Consider the following 21,826-nt stretch of genomic DNA (forward strand, 5'->3'; position numbering starts at 1 on the left):
AAGCCTCGACTTCTGCATTACTGCCCAAGGCTAAATAATGCACATTCAAGGTCAAGGGGTAAAGAAGAGTTAAACAAGTACAACTGTACAGCTGGGATGCAACTTGAGAGCAGGTTTCTAGAAAGTTTAGAAAGACAGGAAGTGCTGCCTTCGGTTCTTACTTTTGTATTTTCCAGGCAACACGCTGTCAAACGTGAAAGTCATCGAGTTGACCTTGCCGGAGAGCTGGAGGCTCCGCTTCTCGCCCTGGCGGCTCAGGGACTGCAGGGTCACCAGCAGGTCACCGCAGGTGTCTGCAGAGAAAAGATGCGGGGGCCTCACTTGACTGCCTTGTGAACCATAGCACCCGTTCGAACCCTCAATCTCTGTGTGCTGCTTCCCATCCCTCAGCTCCTGAAGGACAGTGCCAGGAGGTTCCTTCAAAGCTAACATGCATCTACTTGATTCTAGGAAGTCTCCCCCTATGCTTGTCATCGGTACCAAACAATGAAGCCACCCAGCAATTATTGCATTAGGGGAAGTAATATCTATGGAGCATCAACAGGAGTAAGAGAAAAATAGACAAAGGTGATGAAACTTTATTGAAAATCCACTTCATACCAGGTATAGAACTGGACCCTTTATCATCATCATAGTAATATTACTAATAATGGCAAAGATTTATATGGCTCTTGCTGTGTTCCAGGTACTTCCAACGGCTATACATACAGTAACTCATTTGATGCTCACAACTACCCTGTGAGGTAGGTACCATTAACATCTCTACATTACAGATGAGGGACTCAAAGCACAGAGAGGTTAAGTAATTTACCCCAGGTCACACAGCAAAGGTTCAAGCCCATGCGGTCTGGTTCCAGAGTCTAAGATCTTAACCACTGTGCTACACTCCCTCTTGACATGACCGCATTTAAGCCTCATTAAAACCCCGAGAGCAGTAGTATTCCCATTTTACAGAAGAAAAACGGAGGCTGGGCAAGTACATGCTTACAGTCTCACAGTGGTAAGTGACAGAGCTGGGATGGAAACCTGGGCCCAACTACCATCTTCCTTTCAGAGTCAGAGGGCAATAAAAAGAAACCCACATGTTCTTCTGGAAGCCAAGGCAGCATTACTCAAAGAGAGATGATATGGTGTTTGTGGCAATTATTCAGAAAGAACTGCACACGACACAGACTCTCAGACACACACCACTCCCCGGAGCAGCTTCTGCTTTTACCTTCAATGCCGCCCAGTGAGGAAAAGCTCACCAAAATCCCACCTCTCCCCACTTACTTCTTTGAACCTATCTGTTCTTGCTTTCAATTGACATCTTACCCAAACAAGAGACTTTCCCCGAAACCGATGCCAAAAACTGCACGAAGGCCACGTCCATCACAGGCCTGTCAGTCACAGCCAGAAGCAGCATCTGAGGCTTCAACATCAGCCCCGCTCTGGTCTCCGCCTCAGGAACCATCACCTGTGGGACACACAGAACAAGGTCAGCGGCTGCATCAGGGCCGCTGCTCCCTGACCGACGTGGCACCAGAACATCCACCTGGGCCCAAGGCTAAACGGATTCTGCAGGACGAAGGTTCGTTCCTAGGCCTAGTTTTATAATCACAACAGATCTGCATACAGCCGGTGTGAAGAAAACATATTTCTAGGCAGACATAAAGCACTAGCCTTCAGCAGCGCCAGGTGTACACAGAAGCATATCAGGGCACGCAAAGCTGTCATTGATCATGTGCACCCAGGTGGAAACCATACGAAATCCCAGAACCTGATCCTGGCTTGAGGTCACTCGTGACACAAGCTGTGAACTTGTGGAGGCCACGTGGATGACCAACAGTGGAACTGGGCCATTTCTTCTTCCCTCATTTCTGTGTGCCTTTGTCAAGTTCACAAGAGGGACTGGGAGAGGAGGCGGTGCTTGCCTTCTTCATCCCTGGTAGAGATCACATTCTGGAATTGCCCTTCCCTGGAAAAGGGCCTGATTATGCCTCTGAAAGGGCCTCTAAAGGGTTGTCCGTGTGGCCAACGTCACAAGACACTGGCTGGATGGTAAAGGAGCTGCCCACCCACACAGTATGCTGTTCGTGGAAGCAGGGGCAAGGCTGTGCGCCCATCCCATCTCCTTAGCGGCTGCGGGGGGGATCCCACTGGCCCTACAGGGGAGCAAAGTCTTAGAAGGACCCTTCCCAATCCCCTCCCCTGCTCTTCCCCAGGGAGCAGCTGACTTGACGGGTGAGAGCCTGAGACCCCACGGGGCCGGTGGCCTGACCTCCGCTTCTGTCTCATCTCTTGCCCACTGCCCCCACCAGTGCTCAGGCTTTCACCCTGGCAGTGAGACTACAAGCCAGGGTCTCCCCTGCTTCTCCACCTGCCTGGATGAAGAAATTAGGTGGTGCCTGCCCAGCGTCTTCAATTTACAGCAAGGCAGGAAAAGGGAAGCTCTGTTTGGCCTCAGGGTCCAGAAGCCATGCTCTGTGGATGTTACTGAGCTGCCATGAATAAAGAGTTCACTGCGATCTCCTTTGGGGACCTGTGGATATTCAACAGCAGCCAGAAGCCTGAGAAGGTGGAGGCATGACTGGCAGCCTGATACTAACCCCTAATAAACATCAGGACTGGAAAAGAGAAAGGCCTGTTGCATCACCTTCAAACCAGCTGCCTGCCTACTCTACTAACTGTGACATGCAGGAATGTAAAGATTTCAAAATAAGAAGTTGGGAATGGAAATGCTCCTTCTCTAACCCCATTTTAAAATAACCCTTTTAAAATCATTGGTGTTTTTTTCAAATATCTTAAATAGAACAAAACTCGTCATACCTGGACTTTGTAGGTCCCTGGTTTTGCTTTAAAACAGAATGATCCCTGAGCATCCATCTCCACGGTGACCAAAGACTTGTCCTTGTCTTGAGAGGACAGGACAACTTTGTATTTACTCATCTGCTTGATAGTGTCGGGGAAGCGAATGATTGATATCTGGCCACAGACACTGAACCTGCAACAAGGGGACCGTTCATTCCAGCATGAGAACTCAATTATCACAGGAAAGGTGCTTAGCAACCCAAACTATGCATCCCTCTTTCAGCCCTCGTCCCTCAGACTAGTATGATCTTAATGAAGAGATAGGAATGTAGCCAAAATGACTCCAGTTTTAAAAGCAACCTTTAGAAAGAAGATTGGACCTCTTTCTGCATAAGGAAAAGGCAGAGCGAGGGCCCGGGGCAGGGCTGTTTGTATGTTCTGGGTGACATCTGGCCATCTCCCACTGCAGAGGCAATTTTCAAACAATCTGTGGATGATAAAAATGCTTCAGATAATTGGGTCGTGGATGGTGGAGCAGCTTCGAACTGAGAATGTGGACTAGTCCTTAAAAGCAAGAGCTGGGCTTCCCTGGTGGCGCAGTGGTTGAGAGTCCGCCTGCCGATGCAGGGGACATGGGTTCGTGCCCCGGTCCGGGAAGATCCCACATGCCGTGGAGCTGCTAGGCCCGTGAGCCTGGCCGTTGAGCCTGTGCGTCTGGAGCCTGTGCTCTGCAATGGGAGAGGCCACAACAGTGAGAGGCCCGCGTACGGACAAGAGCTGTAAGCTGCCTATGAAAGTGTGGTATTACCCAGGGGATAAAACAAGGCAGGGTTATCAAAGACGCCTTCCTTGCCTGTGATTATATATAATGCACAGATAAAAGCAATCTGAGAGATCTGAATAGTAAAGGTAATTAAGTTAAACAAAAATGCAGAGCTAAAACTGAACTCTTTAGGAGCTAGGAGCCACAGAAGCAACTTATAAGTGAAAAGCCCTATTAAGGTAATGGCTCAGACTGGAGACTGCAATGAGCAGTGTGTAAAGTGCTACAAGGCACACCTCCAGAAGCACATGAAGGGCACATCTGCTCACTAATAAACACCAACGAAGCCCGGCATCCGTGGAGTGACCGTCTTCATTTTTAGACGGTGCGTTTAAGTGTAATAATGTCCCACAGCTGGAGGCCACAATCGCTTCTTCAACTGCCTAAAGATAATATTTTCTAATCTTAAAGAGAATCACTTTAGATAAAAAATCAGTTGTGCCTTTTGACAGAAGGAGAATAAAAAATGCCAGATTTAGCGCTGGATAATTACGGGGTGCACTAAATGCTGGCACACCCACTATGCTGCAAAGAAAAAACAGCAGAAGGAACAAGAAGGCGGTGGAACGCTGTGTGTGTGAAGTCTGGGAGCGAAGGAGAGCACAGCCGTCTCCCTAAAGGGATGTGACCAGCCTGGCCATGGGGGCTCAGGCTGGACAGTGAGGGGCAAGACGCCACAGCCCACGGGCCAAGTCACACCAGCCACTTGTTTCAGGAGGGACCGTGAGCTAAGATGGTTTTCACACTTTTAAAGGGGGAAAAAAAAAATCAAAAGATTATTTCATGACACAATAAACGACATGCTACTATGACATCAGTGTCCACACATAAAGTTTTCCTGGAACACAGCCAAGCCCGTTCATTTATGAACTGTCTGTAGCGGGTTTTGTCACAGAGACCTTATCAGCCCATGAAGTCTGAAATATTTATTCTCTGGTCCTTGACAAAGTGTGCCAGCCCCTGATCTAGATTCAAAGGCTTGCCTTTTGGTTCCCTACTGTGTACTATCAGAGAAAATGGATAGGAAGGGACTACTGATGGAATTATTCTCAAGGACCTTCCATATTCCCTTCATTTCTGCCCATGTCGGGGGGCAAGTCCCCTTATTCATTCCAAGTTGAACCTCTTTGCCTAAGTTTTAAATATTTTAACCATACAATCAGTTTTAGCTCGTACTCTCAATAAAAGATAAGTGTCCAATTACCCTAAACCTCAAATATATATTGTTTTAGTTTAGAAAAAGAACTAAAAAGCCAGTAAGACAGTGTTTTGTTATACTGAAGCTCTTAAAAATTGATGTGTCAATAAACTATTTCATCAGGATTTAATACATTAATGAAGAGAAATCAGTAATTTTGGTGCATCATAAGACAACTATATTCTCGTTGCCATTTAGACAGAAGTCAGAGTTTGATTTTCAAATAAATTAGCAAATAATTTTTTTAAAAGGGAAAAGCAGAAAGAGTAAGAAATATCAATGAATTAAAAGGCAAACGGACCAAAAGGAAAATGATGAATTTTTCCAATTATGCTCAACAAATGTTGTTTCTCTTTCTTTGACCCAAATATTCCACTTTAAAGAAGAAAATAAATATAAAATTAAATTACGTTCTCTCATCTCCATGAATGGCACCTCCTCAATCTACCCTGATGCTCAAATAGGAAACCTGGGCTCTGATGCACAAAGCCTCCATATCACTCATCAAATCCACCTACGCCTCCTCCCTCCCCCACCAGCAGGGTCCCAGGTCCCACCAGTCACCACCTCCTCCAGACAACTGTCACACCTCCCATCTACGCCCTCCACTTATACTCTGGCTTTCCTCCAATCCACTCTTCACACAGCAGTCGGGAGAAAAAAAAGACAAAAAAACCCCAAAACTTTCCAAAATGCCCTGATCCACGCGGCTCCCTTGATGAAAACTCATCAATGGTTTCCCACTTCACTTGGGGAGAAGCCCATCCCCACAAGACGGCTACAAGGCCACGTGGCCCTCCAGCCTCACCGTTGCCCCCAGCCACGCTGGCTGTCCCCAACCCGACCCCAGAGCTCCTCTGTCCCCTCCAGGCCCTGGCACACGCTGTCCCCTCTGCCTGCCAAGCCCTCCACTCGGCTACCTTTCGGTCCTCCCAAAGGTCTCGGCTCCCACAGCGCCCCACCTAAACGAAGTCCCCTCAGAGTCCCCGAGCTCTTCCTGCACACCCACCCCAACTTACCGTCACTGACTCCTCGTCTTCAGTCTGTCTCCTGGACCCCTGCCTTTGTGACGTTAGCCTGGTTCCCTGTACACACCCAGCACTTATCATGGTGGCTCACCTGGAGTCGCTGCTCAGAACTGTTTATGAGGGAAGCAGGGAGAACTGCAGCCCAGGAGTCACTTCCTGAGGCTCCACCACGGCACACACAGCAGCAGGCTCCACGGGTGCTCTGCTTCCTCACCTGCCTTTCAACACTGAACCCCGGACCCGGACCCCCCGCCTGCCTACAGACAACGGTCACCTCCTCAGCGACCAAGCCAATAAAGCATGCCTTCAGGGCTCAGCTCCTGGACCTCCGAGACCGTCGGGAGGTCACACCTAAACCCCCACCCCAGGTTCTCCTAAGACCGCCCCTCGAAGGCTGACATTCTATTTCCGGTCCACTGATCCACTTCTACCTGCTCTTACACATTCGAGGTTCTGGCTGCCACCTGCGGCCGAGTCTTCCTGATTTACAATCTATCCAAGCACGTGGTGGAGAGCGCCACCTAGTGGGCCTATGGACCGCCGCGGCCAAAACTGAAGCTTCATCCCCGACAGGCTCCTCTCCCCGTCCACAGCCATCCTGCCTCTCAGGCTGGGAACCCTGAGACATCTTCCCGATCTGTCCCTGACTTCCCCATAAGACAGGCCCTCGTCAACTCTGCTTTCAGGCCTCCCGCACCCTCTCCTCTCCCCTTCGAGGCCTTCCCCCCAGCCGTGGCACCACAGTGTCTCACTGAAGACAAAAATCTAACCACATTACTTCCGTGCTCACACCGTTCACCGGCCCCTTAACTTTTCTCCCTGGTGGTGAAAATCCCCGTCTTCCAACAGCGAGTGAGGAGGCCCTCTGACATCTGTCCCCTTCATCCACCCAGCACTTTACACTCCAGCAACACCAAGTGCTATGCCCCCATCCGCACCGCGCTGCTCTGAGAGGCTTCTCTCCACGCAGACCCTGCTCACCAACCCCCACCCCGTTAAGTTACTGTTTAGTGAGCACCTATTGCCAAGGAGGGATGGCAGCCTCCCCATTCTATAGGTAACACACGGATAAGAGAAAGACCCAAACTCTGACTCCAAGGCCAGGGTTCTCTGCACTAGGCACTGTCACTACTTGGTAAAACTACAGGAATTCAACCACGGGATATCCCCTCACAACTCACAATAAGTACAAAGTGGGAAGAACTGTGACAACGACCCGAAGCATCTTACAGCAAACGTTCTCAACCAACTACATTATCTTCCAGTGAAGCCAAGGCAGGCTCACAGATGTGAAGTCAGGTGTAACAGATCTTCTCCTAACTTGAACCCATTTTAACTTTGAAGCAAGATGACTTTCTTGAAGCAGCTAACAGTTAAGCACCTTCAGTTTATAACACTTAGCTCTGATCTTTCTAAAGAAGCCAGCCTGAGTTTCTCCATAGGTGTCTGAGACTGGATGTGGACCCTTGGCAGAAACGCACGGTCAGACAGAAGGTGGTCTTGTCCTCCACTGGCCGCCAACGTAAGCACCGGCGCTTCCAGGCCCCGCACGCCCGCCTTACCCTGTGGCGATGATGTCAGCCAGCTGAGGCGTGTTGGGTGCGATTTTGATTGAGACGGTTTCAAAGTAGAGGTGCTCCTTCTGGGCGTGGATGGTGTACGTCCCGGTTGTTATGTTCTCCAGACGGAACGAGCCATCGGCTTTTGTTTTGACTGTAAAACAAAAACAGGCCAACAAAGGATGAGACAAAAACAACTGTGTAGCCCTCATCTACACAGGGATACTCGAGACCAAAAGCTGGCATGTTTTCATAGAGTCGTTAAGATTTTCTTTCCTTTCCATTCCTCTCTGTGAGCAAAACCCAGCCCAGACAAACAGGCCAGGGCCCAACGTGTCTGCCCACCTTTGATCTGGTTGTTCAGGGTGACCACCGCGTCCGGGACACCCTCTCCTTCAGGTCCGTTCAAGACCCTCCCAGTGACAGAGAATCCCATGACGTGGAACACAGGCTAGAAGATGAAGAACAGGGAGGAGGCTGTCATGTGCTTGAGCCGCAGAAGCCCCCCTCATGCCCCTCACACCGCCACTCAGCACCCCTGCCTACGCTGCCTTCTCCTGGTACCCCGTGCCAGCCAGCTCCCTGCCAGCTCACCCACCCGCAGCCCCTTCCCACGTCTTGTCTTCCGCTTGGTTTATGTGTCTGGGGCCTCCTCACTTGTGAGGGCCAGGGCTTGGCTCTCTGCACTCAGCAGGGCTCCAGCCACCCTGATCTTGGGTTCCTGCATGCTTTCCCCACGAGGGGCTTTCACACCAGCTGCTCCCTCAGCCTGGATTTCCTCCCACACCTGCAGAGGACGGGGGAGAGGCCGCCCCTTCTCGTCCTTCAGGTTTAGCTCAAACTGTCACCACCTCTGAGATGCTCTAACTACCCTCTCTCGGGAGCCCCTGCCTCACGCCCCAGCCAGTTACTGTCCATCACACTAACCTACTTTCTAGGCTTCAGCAAAAACCTCCCAAATATCTGGTATGTCCTTGTTTGATTTCTTCTAGTTTGTCTACCTCCCACTAGAATGTGAGCTTCATGAAGATAGGGACCTTTTCTGACTCAGTCACCTGCTACACAGTAGGCACTCAATAAATGACTCCTGAATGAATGGATGGATGCATCCACGCATATATGCACGCATATATGCAACAGCATTTGAGCTCTAAGAAAATGGCTTCCTCTTTAGTCAGGTAGCTCTTCTTCTTCTTCTTTTTTTTTTTTTTTTTTTTTTAGGATCCTCCTGGATGGGGGCACAAACCTGTGTCCCCTGCCATCGGCAGGCGGACTCTCAACCACTGCGCCACCAGGGAAGCCCAGGTAGCTCTTCTTGATCCTTCTAAAAAGACGTGGTTAACCCACCTATTAAATTATATATTCACTCAACAATCACTTTTATTAGGCACCTACCATGTACCTGGCACTAAATCACGTGTTAGGAATACACTAAGGAATAAGACTCAACGGTCCCGACCTCATACAGCTTACAAGCCACTCCCTGAAATTCCATTCATGTCTGTTTAAAACCTTTCATTTGGTTGTGATCTGGAAATGTCTTTCCCCACTCACCTGCCCCCATCCTTCTGTGCAAGCCCCTTGAAGCACGAAGGACTTGACCTTCACCCTTCCATCCCCCCTCCAGGGCACAGCGCTACAGTCAAATGCTTTACTGAATCTTAAAAGGCAGAGTGAGAACCCCACTGAGAATGTGACCTAAAAGCTAGCTCCCACCAGTTTAAGCTACTTTAACACAGTACTTTCTAATGTAACATTAAAATAAAACGATTAAATTTAATTTTTTCAATAACTGTAACACTGGGTGGTCCACTTATGAAAGACTGCTGTTTTCTTCGGGGATCTGCTCTATCTAGCAAATTTTCTACAGTAACCATTTTCTACGTCTGTAATTAAAGATAGAACTATGATGAAAAACACATTTACCATCTATTTTAGGGCCTGTATCACCCCATCCATCACCCCACCTGTCATTCCACTGCGGGCTCTGTCAGCTCTCACCTATTCAACTGGTCCCTCACTTCCACCTTGCCCCCTGCAGACTCTTCTCAACATGGCAGCTGGAGGGGACACACCTCTTCTTCTGCTCAGAACCTTTCAGTGGTGCCAACTGTTACCCAGAATGGCCCACCAGGACCTGCACAACCTACCCGACCATCTCTCTGACACTCTCTCCTCTTCCTCCCTTCTTCACTTGCTCCATTCCAGCCACCCTGGCCTTTCTGGGGTTCCCTAAACCTTCTGGCCACACTCCTGCCTCAGGACCTTTGCACCTGCCATTCCCTGTCTTAAACACTCTTCCCACAGATGTAAGTACAGTTCGTTGCCTCTTCCCCTTCAGGTTGTTACTCAAAAGTCACCTTCACCCTAAGGCCTTCCCAAGAACAACCTATGAGACCTCAACCCTATCTTAACCTTGAAACTATATAATCTCCTTTCTTGCTTTATGTTTCTAAAGAACAAAGACTTTCTCATATACTTTCTTATTTACTTATTTTTAAGTATATTGTCTCTTTCTGCCATTAGAACATGAATTCCACAAAAACAGGAACTTTTGCCTCTTTGGGTCACTGCTATATGCCCATCGCTAGAATAGTACCTAAAATATATGTCATTGACACTTGGTAAATATATTTCATTGAATGAAGTAGATGTAAATAGGGCTCTAATTCTCTAAGATAAAGACATTATGTGAGAGAGGTGAAGGATCTAGTGGATCCCAGAATGAAGTGGAAGAGAGTACAACATTCTGTTTTTTCCAACAGTACTTCTAGATAAACTGATTTTTTTAACACATTTGCAACACCTGTGCCCAGGGATGGGAACTCCAACAGAGAGGCCTTACCTCAATTTTCAGGCTGTCATGTTCCACTGTAAAGTCAAGTCTAGAAGGAGCAACGTCAAAGGTAATCCTCTCCCCTCTATAGAATGGTATCTGGAAGAAAAAGTCGGTTAATTACCAAGAGCCAATAACATGATTCAACCATCAATATTAACACTCAATCCAGCAGCCCACAAATAACTAGGGGTTCAAAGCAGGCAAAGAGACACTATTAATCATAACTGTTTCAGATTTGTGCAAGAGAAAGACTTGCACTATTCCCAGCTGTTACTGAGGGGACAGAGTTACATCTTCAGTAACTGCTAAATAAAATGTTTATGGAACTGCAGGCCAACCATTCAGTCCTTTGATATCCAAATGGCACTGACTTTTCCCGTTGATATGTGTCCCAAACATAAACAGAATGGAAGTCGACTTCACTCACCACAGTATAGCCTCCACTCGGCAACGAAGAGAAGGAGAAGGAGCCGTCTTCTTTGGAGACCGTGTGGCACAAATACACCAGACTCTCGTCTTGGGGTTGGAACCCAGGCACTGGGGAGATGTTGCAGCCCAGGACATCCTAGGCCAGGAGAAAAAACCCAAAATGACTTCCTTTTCCACTTACATGTTCTGATTATTATCAAATAGCCATGCTTTAAAAATACTTGTAGGGGCTTCTCTGGTGGCCCAGTGGTTGAGAATCTGCCTGCCAATGCAAGGGACACGGGTTTGAGCCCTGGTCTGGGAAGATCCCACATGCCACGGAGCAACTGTGCCCGTGAGCCACAATTACTGAGCCTGCGCGTCTGGAGCCTATGCTCCACACCAGGAGAGGCCGCGATAGTGAGAGGCCCGCGCACCGCGATGAAGAGTGGCCCCCACTTGCCACAACTAGAGAAAGCCCTCGCACAGAAACAAAGACCCAACACAGCCATAAATAAATTAATTAATTTAAAAAAAACTTGTATAAGTTTTATTTCACAAAATATATATTTCTGAAACCTAGGACAGAGCAGAGGACATAGTAGATTATAAAATCTTTACATTCAAGTTTGAGAAGTTAAAAATGGTCACCATCCTCCAGGTAAGAAACTGGAGTGGCCCAAGTTCACACAGCTGGTCAGAGGCAGAGCTGGGATTTGTCTGAACTTGGGTCTGTCTGATTTCAAAGGCAGTGCACTTTCCACTGAATTCCACTGCCTCCCAGTGCAGACATTCAATTTCTTGTGAGTCAACAGAGAAACACAAGGTTCTTAAATGCTGAAACCATAAATCAACCTTGACCTGCATTTTATTTTTTATTTACTTTTTTTTAAATTGAAGTATAGTTGGTTTACAACGTTGAGTTAGTTTCTGGTATACAGCAAAGTGATTCAGTTACACATATATATATTCTTTTTCAGATTCTTTCACCATTATAGCTTATTACAAGATATTGAATATAGTGCCCTGTGCTACACAGTAGAACCTTGCTGTTTATCTATTTTATATGTAGTGGTGTGTTTATCTGTTAATCCCAAGCTCCTAATTTATCCCTCCCCACCCCCCAGCTTTCCCCTTTGGTATCCGGACGTTTGTCTTCTAGTCTGAAACTGACCTGCATTTGAAACCGTGTATTCTTAGTCTGTGATCCCCCGTGCCCCCAGCCCTGCCCACAATCTCTCTTGTTCTTCACTCTTCTTTGCTTACCTCTTTGGTTACTAAAGAAGAGAAGAGAAGAAACTTCACCCCTTTCATGGGTTCCCCGTCACTGCGGACAGAGCCAGACACGTTGTAGCCAGCCACTATGAGGGGGCCCGCGGCATTGGCGTTGGAGGTCGTTACTCGTACAGTGGTGCTCGCCTACAAGAGAAGATGTCAACTTCCAAAAGAATAAACACAAAGCGTTTAACAACACGAGGACATGCTGACACTAAAATATTAACTGGGGGGAAGCAACATACAAAATTGCACGTGTAGTACCATAACAACTGTTTTTTAATTCGCAAAATGAAGTGAAGGGAACTGTGGCAAAATGGAGATGATGGTGATTTCGTCTAGATGGTAACAATTTACCTCTTTTACAGTTTTCCACCTTCCAGATTTTCCACTTCCGCTCCTTTATGCTCTTCTGTATGTTCCAATTTTTTTAATGAACATGCTTTATTTTTTTCCATGGTTAATGGTATGTATGTGTGTATTTTTAAACTCTTTGTCAAAGTATAATTCACATGGGGAACACTGCACACAGTCTCAGTGTCCAGCACAGTGATTTTCCCAAACTCACCATGCATCCAACACCCAGACACAGAACAGAACCAGCACCCTAGAAGCTCCCCTCATGCTCATTTCCAGTCACTACTCCCCCAAAGGGCAGCCATTATCCTGACTTTTAACAGCCTGCTTTACTTTAAAACACAATTTTACATGAATAAACTCAAATTCCTTTATGTATACAATTAACAGACAATGCAAACCTTAAAATGTATTCTATTTATAATGTGTAAGCTATGGGGTTTCAAATGAAACATTTTTCAATGTTGCCCAGAAGAGAAAAATCCTGAAAACAAAGTCATAAAAAGAATACAGACATATCTAGGTGTGAAACTATATCATCAATTATAAATGCGTAAAACTTACAAGGTAAAAACTGAAATATTGATGTTTCTTTAGCAAAAAAATGAGACGCAGCCTCAAAACTAATATAAAAACTAAGCCTGTCAAAATGTTCTTTAAGTCTTAACTTCAATTTGTTTCTTCACAGTTATTACAGAACCTCGCTTAGTATTTTTCTTCCTTTTTTTATCTTTTGTTATAAACTATTTCAGTCAAACAAAAAATAGATATAGGGATCTATACCAAAGGACACCTATATCAGTTCCAACCAGCTAAAGAATAAAAGAGAAGAAACACAATTCTAGACCCTTGCAGATGCCCACGTCCCCTTCCTCCCTCCCTCTACAAACATCAGTACCATAATGAACATACTGTTTGCCATTCCCACTCACGTCTTTACAATTTTCTACATGTGAATGTATCCATAAGTGGTATTATCGTAAGTGTTTTTATTGACTATATAAATGGTATCACATTTCCTTATCCTTCAGCAATTTGCCTTTTCCCTTCAACTTTATGCTTTTAAGCACAGTCATATTGATATGCATAGCTCTGGTTCATTCATTATTGCTGACATACAGAATTCTACTGTGTGATGAAACCACAATCCATTCTCCTCTTAATGGACATTTAGGTTGTTTATAGTATTCTGTTACTACAAACAAAGCTGCAATAAACATTCTTATACATTCTCCTTGGGCACATGTACAAGAGTTTCTAAATTGTTAAGTATATTTATAGATTGCTGTTACAGACTAAAAAAAGAACAATAAAATAATCTCATCGGGTCCTTCTGGTGTTGACTTGGCTTAAAATAGCTACAGTTAATAACAGACCAATTTCACAGCAGGATGACAATGTTGTTACCTAAAACTGAAACCAATATAAGCAACATCTGCTACATGGAGGGAGTTTTCCTGTATAAGTACCACCAAACTAATCAGCAGCACCATTGTTTTTTTCCATCGACTTCTAGAAAAACCATAAAATCATTTCATACCTGGAATTGAAAACCTCTACATTTGTCCCCAGACCAGCACACTGTTGGCATGGCCATCGACATAACTGAAATAAATGCTCACCTCTTTCAATGGCCAGGTTGGATGAGTTGCAAGGATTTCGTAATCTCCAGGAAGAACTTTAAAAAACGCAAACCTGAGAAATACAAAATACCACTTCACTTTCTGCCAACAACTCATGCACTTCTAATTTTAGGACAACTATTGGAAGCATAAGAAAATAATGTTTGAGTTATCACGAACTTGCCCTTAGCCAGTTAAATGAGCATAAATGAAATTCAATCCTTCGCTGTACAAATCCTCATCAGACAACACTTATTGGGCACTGGCTGTGTGCAAGGAGAGGGGTTCGTGTGCTAATGGGAAGGAAGGCTCATGTTTCCCTTAACCCCAGAAATTTCTGGCCTAAAAACCAGTCCCTGTGGTTCAGCAAGGATCAGTCACAGAACATTCAAGTGTGTGTTAACAGAGTGAGAGGCATGAACAGGAGAGAAGGGAAGCATCCAAAGCAGAAGAAGTGGGAATGGACGAGAGGTGGATAAAGAACAGAGGACAGACCCAATAAGCTGAGACGGACGCTTACACAAGATGACACTAAGCGTTAGGGGAGGGCAGGTGACAATGAGCTTGACTCCTACCCCAGAGTTTATTAAGACCTGTTATCAGACACAAATAGAAGCCAATCTGGGTTCTTGCACAAAGCAACTGTGATGAAACCAGAAGCTGACAAAGATTATTCTAGCAGCTGTGAACAAACCAAGACCAGAGTGGGATGAGCTGAGGATGGAAGCACCACTACCAGGATTCTGACACATTTAGCTCTTTAGATTTGCAAAGCATCGGACCATGAAAGGGCTAATTCCAGCAATATGAACTCCAAAAATTTCATGCAATTTCTTCTTCTGTGGTGGTATTTTATTACATCCAATGTTGCCTGTAATAACTGGATAGAGCCTGGAAATCAATTTGCTACAAAAGAGTTGACACTGCCACTGGATTTTGGCCTGGGTAAGATTCAGCCTCTACCTCACGTTCATAGCATCCCGGTTCTGCATGTTACTGTCAGTTTAGTTAGCGCACAGCAAAGAGATTTGGAAAGTGATTCGGAAAGTTCAAGTCACTTTTCCCAGCTCGGTCAGCAGCAAATTACTGAAACTAGAGAAAATGCAAGTCCCACATTCAACCCCCTCCTCTGATCCTCTACAGATCAGGGGAGGGGGTTGGAGAGGGATCAATAAGTATTTTTCAAAACTGAAATATAATTTCAACAATCATCATTTAAAAATTGGATGATGTACTTGACAGACTCATTACAAACTTCTATTCTGCAGTTTAGTCATATTTGTGTATTGAAGTAGTCAGTGGTGATTTGCATGCTTCCAACATTATCAGGTGGAACTATTCTGATATTAATCTTGGCATATCTATTAACATTTACAACTCAACGATATAAATCCATTACATAAATGCTTTAAATATGACTCAGCAAGGTTAATTAAATAGTCGTTAGTTCCAACTACAAAATGACTGTGATGTAATAGTGATAAAATGATTTTTTTCTTTTTCTGCGGTATGCGGGCCTCTCACTGCTGCGGCCTCTCCCGCCGCGGAGCACAGGCTCCGGACACGCAGGCTCAGCAGCCATGGCTCACGGGCCCAGCCGCTCCGCGGCATGTGGGATCTTCCCGGACCAGGGCACGAACCCGTGTCCCCTGCATCGGCAGGCGGACTCTCAACCACTGCGCCACCAGGGAAGCCCGATAAAATGATTTTTAAAAATCGTAATTGAGCTAATCTGTATTGAGCTAAGTTATTAAGCACATATTCTATGCCAGACAGTTTGAAACGATAATATCGCAATTTAATCTTCTCAATAACCTTAAGAGGTAGGTTCCATGATTATCCTCATTTATAAATAAGGAAACGAAGGCACAGAGGCGTTAAGTAACTTGCTCCGGGGCAGACAGCTAGCAAATGGGGGAACCAGGATTCAAACCCAGGCTGTCGGGCTCCAGAGCCAGTCCCAACCATTAAATGAAGGGCTACCATATGCCAGGCCCTGCAGCAGGTGCTTTATTTATCTCATATTTAATCATTGCATCAACGCTAGATGTAACGGGTCAAATGACTTCCATTTTACAGATGAGGAACTTGAGGCCCTGAGGGGCAGGAACCCGACTGAAGTTAAGAGGCCGAAACAGGATTTGAACGCAGGTCTCCCTAAATCCAAAGCTCCCCCCACATCAGGGCCCGGCTCTAGCCTCAGGGCAGGGCGTAACATGCATGACTCACTTTCCGCCAGGCTGTGTGACTGTGGACTGGATCTTTGCTTCTGTGCCTGTGTTTCTCAGAGACACCTGAACTCCTGCGGGCCCCAGGGGCTGCCCTTTGCTGAGAACCTGCCATGGAGACGGAGGAGTTAGGAGCCACCCAGCAGCAACGTCCTCCTCCCAGCCGCACGGTCCATCCTGCTCCCCACACGAAGCCCATGACCTTCTTTGGGTCAAGTTTCCTTGGAAAAGATGGTACAGATTGTGGATACCCTTCCCAGGGAGGCTTGGGGACAGGGAGAGGGAACAGCAACAGTAAAATGACACTTTGTTTCATTGACTCTAAGACACCTTCAATTAAAGATGCACAATTATTTTACAAACCACTGCGAAAGAATAAATACCCAGGGTCCCCATCTCTAACAAGAAACCCACACAAAAAGCCGGGACCAAAGGCCCTCACTCTCAGGGTCAAGGGAAAGGAGAATAAACCCACCATGAAGAAAAGGAAGGCAATAAATATGCGCATCTCAACCACGTTGCTGGGTGCAGGGAGGGGGAACTCTCCCCTGAGAACCTGTCCCTCTAAAAAGCCATCCTGGTATCTATACTCGGACAGGGGAGTGACCAGCAACCTAGACCCGGCCCCTAAAAACACCCGCTACGTTTTACATGCAATTTCATTGAGCTCCCAGGCCCTCTTGAAGCTCATCTGTGGGTCCCTTGTGGGCTCAAAGCCCCCAGTTTAAAAACATCTTGCTTTTTTAAAGGTAAGAGAAGACCCAGTATGTACCACAGAGCGAATGTGACAAATGCCAAACCTTTCCATTCACGGAGAAGCCCGTGAACACGAAGTTGACGTCCCCGCCCTTCGTGCAGATGTCGCTCACACCATCCACATAGAGCTCCACGGTGGTTGGCTCTGCCCAATGACAGGGGGAGGGGGGAACAGGGTACAGGACACAAGAGCAAGCTGAGTTCTGGGACAGGATGAAACTGTCGGCGTAAAACACATTGAACTGCTTAATTGTCACTGTATTCACTTCTGAGCCACTCACATGGCTTGAAATCCGAAGGCACAAGGAGGTACGCAGGGAAAGTCTCCTTCCCACCCCTACATCCTGACACCCACTCCCCCACCCCAAAGGGAACCAGAGTTTGCAGTGTAATATACTTCTGTAACAGTCTTGCAGCTGAGCTGTATCTCAGAGTCCCACGGAAAATCCAGTGAGTGCCAAAGAGTTTTATTACTGCACGCCCACCAGAGACCAGGCACTGAGCTAAGTACACTTAATCCTGACAACTATCTTAGAGGTAGGTAGTAACATCTGCAGCCGATTGAGGGGTAAAGTGGGGCACAGGAAGGTTAAAGAATCTCCTAAAATCACAGAGCTTGTGAGGGACAGAGCCCAAATTCAACCCCAAAAGTCTGGCTCCACATCTGTCTCCTGACCAAGTACAGGAGTTCGGCCACATTATACCAGGACTGTAAACTCCAATGTCCATAGTAACCCGGTGGATTAGAAGTCAGCAGACTGGCCAAGGGCAGACTGCAGCAAATGGAAAAAGGGGGACAGCTTCTACTGCCACGTGACCCAGCGCTGCCCAAGCTTCCACCTTCTCAAGAACAACTGGAAATCTGGATTTTATGTGCCGTGTCCTGATTTTTCAATATTAGCAACTAAGTCAAATTTTAAAAAAAAAACTGAAGAGTTCATTATAATAGGGGTTAAAGTTGAGTTTTTAAAAGGTTCGGAAGACCGTGAAGTGAGAAGCAGAGGAAAAAATGGACCAGTCAAGAGAATTTCTGGTAAAATGAAGAATGACGCACATACACAGGGGAAAGCACCAGTGAAAAACGGACAAAACCTTGAACAGGCAGCTCACAAAAAGAGGATATCCAAATGGCCAGGAAACATATGAAAAAGTGCTCAATCTCATGGACCATCAGGAAATGCAAATCAAAAGCACAGTGCGAGGGCTCCCCTGGTGGCGCAGTGGTTGAGAGTCCGCCTGCCGATGCAGGGGACATGGGTTCGTGCCCCGGTCCGGGGGGATCCCACATGCGGCGGAGCGGCTGGGCCCGTGAGCCATGGCCGCTGAGCCTGCGCGTCCGGAGCCTGTGCTCCGCAACGGGAGAGGCCACAACAGTGAGAGGCCCGCATACCACAAAACAAACAAACAAACAAACAAACAAACAAAAAAAAAGCACAGTGCGAGGCCACCACTCCACCACCAGGACGGCTAAGATGAAAGAGACTGACAGCCAGAGGATGTGGAGGTCTGAACTCTTACACACGGCTGGTAGAGCAAAGTTCCGCGACATCAACCTTGGCTGTCCAGCAATCTATACTAGGGCTGAACATGTAAAAAGTCTATCGCCCAGCAATTCCACCCGGGTATATACTCAACAGAAATGTAGACATGTGTGCACCACAAGATATGTACAAGGATGTTCGCAGGAGCACTGCTCCTAGTGGCCAAAACTGGGGCGCAACCCAAATGTCCACCAACAGTAGAGGGGGTAAATCATTTGATATTCACACAGCAGTAGAATGAACTAATATACTAACACATAATAACACATAATAAGGATGAATTCTGTGAAAATTGTCAAGAGAGAGAAACCAGGCACAAAAACGTACCCTGTGCGATTCTATTTACATGAAGTTCAAAACAGACAAAATAATCTATAATCTTAGGTCGGGCGGTGCGATTAGCAAGGGCACTTCTGGGTGCTGGTCAGGTTCTGTCTTGTCATCTAAGTGGTGGTTATGTGAGTGTGTTTGTTTTGTGAAAATTCATCGCCTGATATCCCTGTGATGAGTACAATTTTCAGAAAGTATGCTATAATTTAATTTAAAAACTTATTAAAAGAAGAAGAACTGACAAGAAGGGAGGGGATTCAAACAAAACACTCCTGCAAGCCACCGATCTGTGACCTCTCTGGCCGATTTGTCGTCTCTCTGGCCGTGGGTTGGCTTTGACTCCCCTCCACTTTTCTGGACTGCACCAGCCAGGCACCCCAGGCCATGAATTGAGAAAGAGCTTGTCACCCAGATGCGAGTTGGCTGTCGCTGCCACTGTGACAGCAGGGACTCAGTTCTTCCCCCTCTAACACACAGGCAGGCCTGGTAGGAACAATTGGGCCCTCCACGTCTCCCCCCAAGCTACAGAACTGGGGTCACACACCCTCTACCGAAACGTCAAGGCTCTGCTCTCCAAAAACACCAGCCACGTCACAGCAGGACCCCTTCTTCTGATCCAGCCCACTCCCGCTCCTCTGACTTTGCTAAAAGACAGTCACCTCAGGAAAGTCTGGAGCTTTTGTTTGTATGTGTGCGGAAAGACTGCTTTTAAGTGTTTACTAATTAATTGCCAATTATGTGCCAGCGATTCTGAACACATAAATACACTGGTCCATTAATCCTCCAGTAGCCTGTGAGGCAGGTACTACTACTCTCCTGACCCCTAGTGAGAAGACGGACGCCAACCCAGCGGAAGTAACTCGTCCAAGGTCGTCACAGAGCTGGTAAGGCCCAAGGTTGTCAGATCTTCTGATCTCTTAAGAGAAGTAAATCTGGATTTTTATGTCAAGTCTCACAATGTTTAATGTTGCCATTAATTCACTGAAAAATTTTTTTTAAAAACACTGAGGGAAAAAAAAAAACAACAAAAAACAAAACAAAACACTGAGGGGGCTATGAAAGAAGCCATCCTGGAAGAGGAACCAAGTCCCGACTCCTGATCTCTATATTCATCAAGTTCTACTGACACTTAATGAACGAAGCTGCTAAGGTGGAGTTTTCTGAGAGGTACAAGAAAAGATGCCAACTGTAAGAAACGTGACAGAAAATCTTAAAGTAGGTCTAAAGTAAATCCAATCTACTCTAAAGTAATAGGGGCAAGGCAGTTAAAAAAAAAAACCAAAAAAACCCTCTTCCACACTAGAAAGGAATCCTTAATATTTTAACAATCTATGCACTCTGTCAATTTAAATTAATATTCAGCATATAACCTAATCCTTTACAGAGTATACCTGGCTATTTGTTAACTTACCAAAACTCCACCCTAGAGGAGGCTCAATCTTCAGAATGAAATCTCCCTACAAGGAGAAAAAAAAAAATCACTGCAAAGGACTAAGAACTGATGACTATTCAACCAGTTTAATTTAGTTTAGTGCTAGCCTATTATCTAGAATTTTCACACCTGAAATGGAATTCCAAGCATAAACTTTGTACTTGTAAATGGTAGTGAGCTCTTGATTCCCTTCATGTGCTGCAATCTCAACCCCCAAACCTCCCATTTAACCCATCAAAGAGTTACAAAGACTCTGTATTCAGTGCTCTTGGTCTTCTGATTCCAAACATTCTATTAATCCAGTCTCCTGTTAACCCCTCATATGACTAAGGTTGCCAGGGTCAGCCAGATCTTCAGGAACTAAAGTCATTTCTTAAAACTAGATTTTACATACACCCTTGAGTGAAGGGTTCCTTGAGAATGTTTTAATAGTTTAAAAACAAAAACAGATTTCAAGACCCAACTAGTCTACCTCTAGAAATCAATCTTATGTATTGTGCATAAAGATGTAAGTTCAAGAATATTTATTGCTGTGTGGTTAGTAATAATTTTAAAAACTGGGAAAAAGCCTCTGTGTCTATAGAGAAATTGGGAATAAATTAGTTTGGCCTGCCTCTGACATGTGTGCAGCCGTTAAAAGGAAGGTCCAAGGCTTCCCTGGTGGCACAGTGGCTGAGAGTCTGCCTGCCAATGCCGGGGACATGGGTTCGTGCCCTGGTCTGGGAAGATCCCACATGCCGCGGAGCAGCTGGGCCCGTGAGCCATGGCCGCTGAGCCTGCGCGTCCGGAGCCTGTGCTCCGCAACGGGAGAGGCCACAACAGTGATAGGCCTGCGTACCGCAAAAAAAAAAAGGAAGGTCCATACATGCTGATGTCCAAAGTGTGCCAAAACATCACCACAGGGAAAAAAAATCACATTGCAGAACAATGCCTAGTGTTTGAGTCCATTTGTATTTTTTTTTAATCAAAAGCAAAACTACACAGTATATTAACTACTTTTGCAACTTCCTGTGAATCTATGTTTCCAAATAAAAAGTTGAAATGTGGGGAGAATGAGGGGTGGGAGAACGGGTATGCATGGATACCCATCTATGTGCACATGTGTTTGTGTATCTGCATATGTGTCCATGCATGTATATTCGTGGATATCTGTATAACTCTAAATACAGAGAAAGCCATCTCCTAGGATACACACTGAAACTTTTATCAGAGGTTATCACTATAGAGGGAGGGGGGTTTGGGGGATAAAAGATAAAATTTACTTCATATACTTCTGAACACCTTGATTTTTTTCACAAAGCTCATGAATTCACATATTACTTATATAATTCTTTTTAATGATATTTTAAGCTGCTTGCAAGTAAAGGGTTCTATTAGATCAGGGTTTCTCAGCCTTGGCACTGGTGACATTTGGTCTGTCCCGTATAGCATGGCAGGATGTTTAGCTCCATTCCTGGCCTCCACTGACGAGATAACTGCACCACTCTCCCTCCCTTACAGTTGTAACGACCAAAAGTGTCTCCAGACGTTGCCAAATGTCCCTGGAGACATTGAGAATCACTGCATTCAATCAAACCAGTTCATAAGCTTGGCCAGAATTTGGCCAGAATTACCATACTCCACTTACAACTTACAAAACA

The 21,826-nt window shown here is 45.9% G+C and overlaps 1 protein-coding gene across 1 annotated transcript in view; it reads right to left on the bottom strand.

Annotated features, from left to right (window-relative positions):
* Positions 1 to 21,826, bottom strand: part of LOC112399318 (nodal modulator 1) — a 52,648-nt gene that overhangs the window by 27,307 nt on the left and 3,515 nt on the right. The window contains exons 3-14 of the mRNA XM_024744432.1: positions 20,166 to 20,211; positions 16,928 to 17,028; positions 16,129 to 16,235; positions 13,900 to 13,972; positions 11,912 to 12,064; positions 10,665 to 10,802; positions 10,244 to 10,333; positions 7,744 to 7,849; positions 7,402 to 7,552; positions 2,809 to 2,983; positions 1,315 to 1,456; positions 162 to 293 (exon numbers count right to left, since the gene is read on the bottom strand). Coding sequence (XP_024600200.1) covers positions 162 to 293; positions 1,315 to 1,456; positions 2,809 to 2,983; positions 7,402 to 7,552; positions 7,744 to 7,849; positions 10,244 to 10,333; positions 10,665 to 10,802; positions 11,912 to 12,064; positions 13,900 to 13,972; positions 16,129 to 16,235; positions 16,928 to 17,028; positions 20,166 to 20,211 — 1,414 coding nt within the window. The remainder of the gene's footprint in view (positions 1 to 161; positions 294 to 1,314; positions 1,457 to 2,808; positions 2,984 to 7,401; positions 7,553 to 7,743; positions 7,850 to 10,243; positions 10,334 to 10,664; positions 10,803 to 11,911; positions 12,065 to 13,899; positions 13,973 to 16,128; positions 16,236 to 16,927; positions 17,029 to 20,165; positions 20,212 to 21,826) is intronic.

Source organism: Neophocaena asiaeorientalis, unplaced genomic scaffold (assembly GCF_003031525.2).
Source record: "Neophocaena asiaeorientalis asiaeorientalis breed wild unplaced genomic scaffold, Neophocaena_asiaeorientalis_V1.1 scaffold91, whole genome shotgun sequence".
Taxonomy (NCBI): domain Eukaryota; kingdom Metazoa; phylum Chordata; class Mammalia; order Artiodactyla; family Phocoenidae; genus Neophocaena; species Neophocaena asiaeorientalis.